This window comes from Protopterus annectens, chromosome 3.part1 (genome assembly GCF_019279795.1).
Source record: "Protopterus annectens isolate FY-2018-M chromosome 3.part1, PAN1.0, whole genome shotgun sequence".
NCBI classification, from domain to species: Eukaryota; Metazoa; Chordata; order Ceratodontiformes; family Protopteridae; genus Protopterus; species Protopterus annectens.
This window is the reverse complement of record NC_056732.1, coordinates 425,025,038-425,026,405: the sequence shown is the minus strand read 5'-3', so window position 1 is coordinate 425,026,405 and position 1,368 is coordinate 425,025,038. Positions and strand designations below refer to the sequence as shown.

Below are 1,368 nucleotides of genomic sequence, written 5' to 3'. Positions count from 1 at the left end.
GGAGTACACAAAACGTATGATTGAATGATAGGTGTTAATTTAATACAGCATGGTCTGATATTTAAATTATATGACAAGAATATTATATGCACTTTCCATGAAAACTAAACATTTGGATAATGCTTGATTGTATCATTGTCTTCTGTACAGATATATCCAGATGAAGGTCACTACATTCGTAACAAGAATGTCAAGTATTACCAAAACAAGTCGATCATAAACTTCTTTGAAGAATGTTTCAGACTTTCGAATAGGATTCCTGAAGAAACAGTTGGTGAGGATGAAGAAGAGGACTAAATTTTCTGCGTGCCAAGCACAAATTGGATATTTTGGATATAAGCGTATTTATAACTATATACACATATGCAAATAAATCATTTTCCTAAACAACAAGACATTTTACGTTAGCATGTAGTACGAAGATGAAAGCAGCAACTTTGTGTTTCATTGACACTTCGTCAGTGAATGAACATTAACAATGAAGGAAGACAACAAAAATTACTGCCAGGCTGTAGAGACATTGCAGTGATACAACCCATTGGATACAGACCCTTGGATTTCCTAGAAAGAAGCTTCCCAATCATGGTATCATGGATGGTATTTTTTAAGTCTGAGAGCTAATCATTGGCTTCTTCACTCAAAAGAAAATGCCATGAATGTGATCTCTAACTTCATGACATACGTACGCCTCTTTACTCAGCATCTGAGACTGCAGTCAGTAATCAGTAATAAATGATTGATAGCACAAGTATTTCAACAAAAGTATTCATTCTGCAGTTTGGTTGCAAATGGTTGTTATGGCATTAACAAATTAAATTGTTTGTCACACATGATTTCTTTTTCAATTTTATTTCAACAAAATGGAGTAATTTTGATACTAGTAGGCATTGTTCAATGTCAACATACTTTTATAAGGCACTTTCATTCTTCTATTTATTTGTTTTCTAATTTTCTAACACACACACACACACACACACACACACACACACACACACACACACACACACACACACACACACACACACACACACACACACACACACACACACACACACACACACACACACACACACACAAATTCCCAAATATCCAAAATGATGTTCCTAAGCTACATATAGCACATCAGCCACTTTGCTTAGTTGATGATGTACACATTGAATGTACAGCTAGTAGACATCTGTTTTGAAATAAAACAAAGCAAGAAAGAGGAGCTTCTGAAAAGATTAATTATATTGCGTATTAATTCTATTTTTTCAATACTGTATAGCTGTATCATGAGACATAAATGTGTCAGTCATAAGCTACATATATGGTATGTGTCCCCTGCCATCTAAACTGGAAGAACTCTTTAATGCACACATCCTACTA

General features: G+C 34.5%; 1 protein-coding gene across 1 annotated transcript in view; it reads left to right on the top strand.

Annotated features, from left to right (window-relative positions):
• DPP6 (dipeptidyl peptidase like 6) overlaps positions 1–833 on the top strand; it is a 2,722,860-nt gene extending 2,722,027 nt beyond the window's left edge. Inside the window, exon 26 of the mRNA XM_044066886.1 lies at positions 151–833. Within this exon, the coding sequence (XP_043922821.1) occupies positions 151–297 (147 nt within the window). The 3' untranslated portion in view covers positions 298–833. The remainder of the gene's footprint in view (positions 1–150) is intronic.
• The last annotated feature ends 535 nt before the right edge of the window (positions 834–1,368 follow it).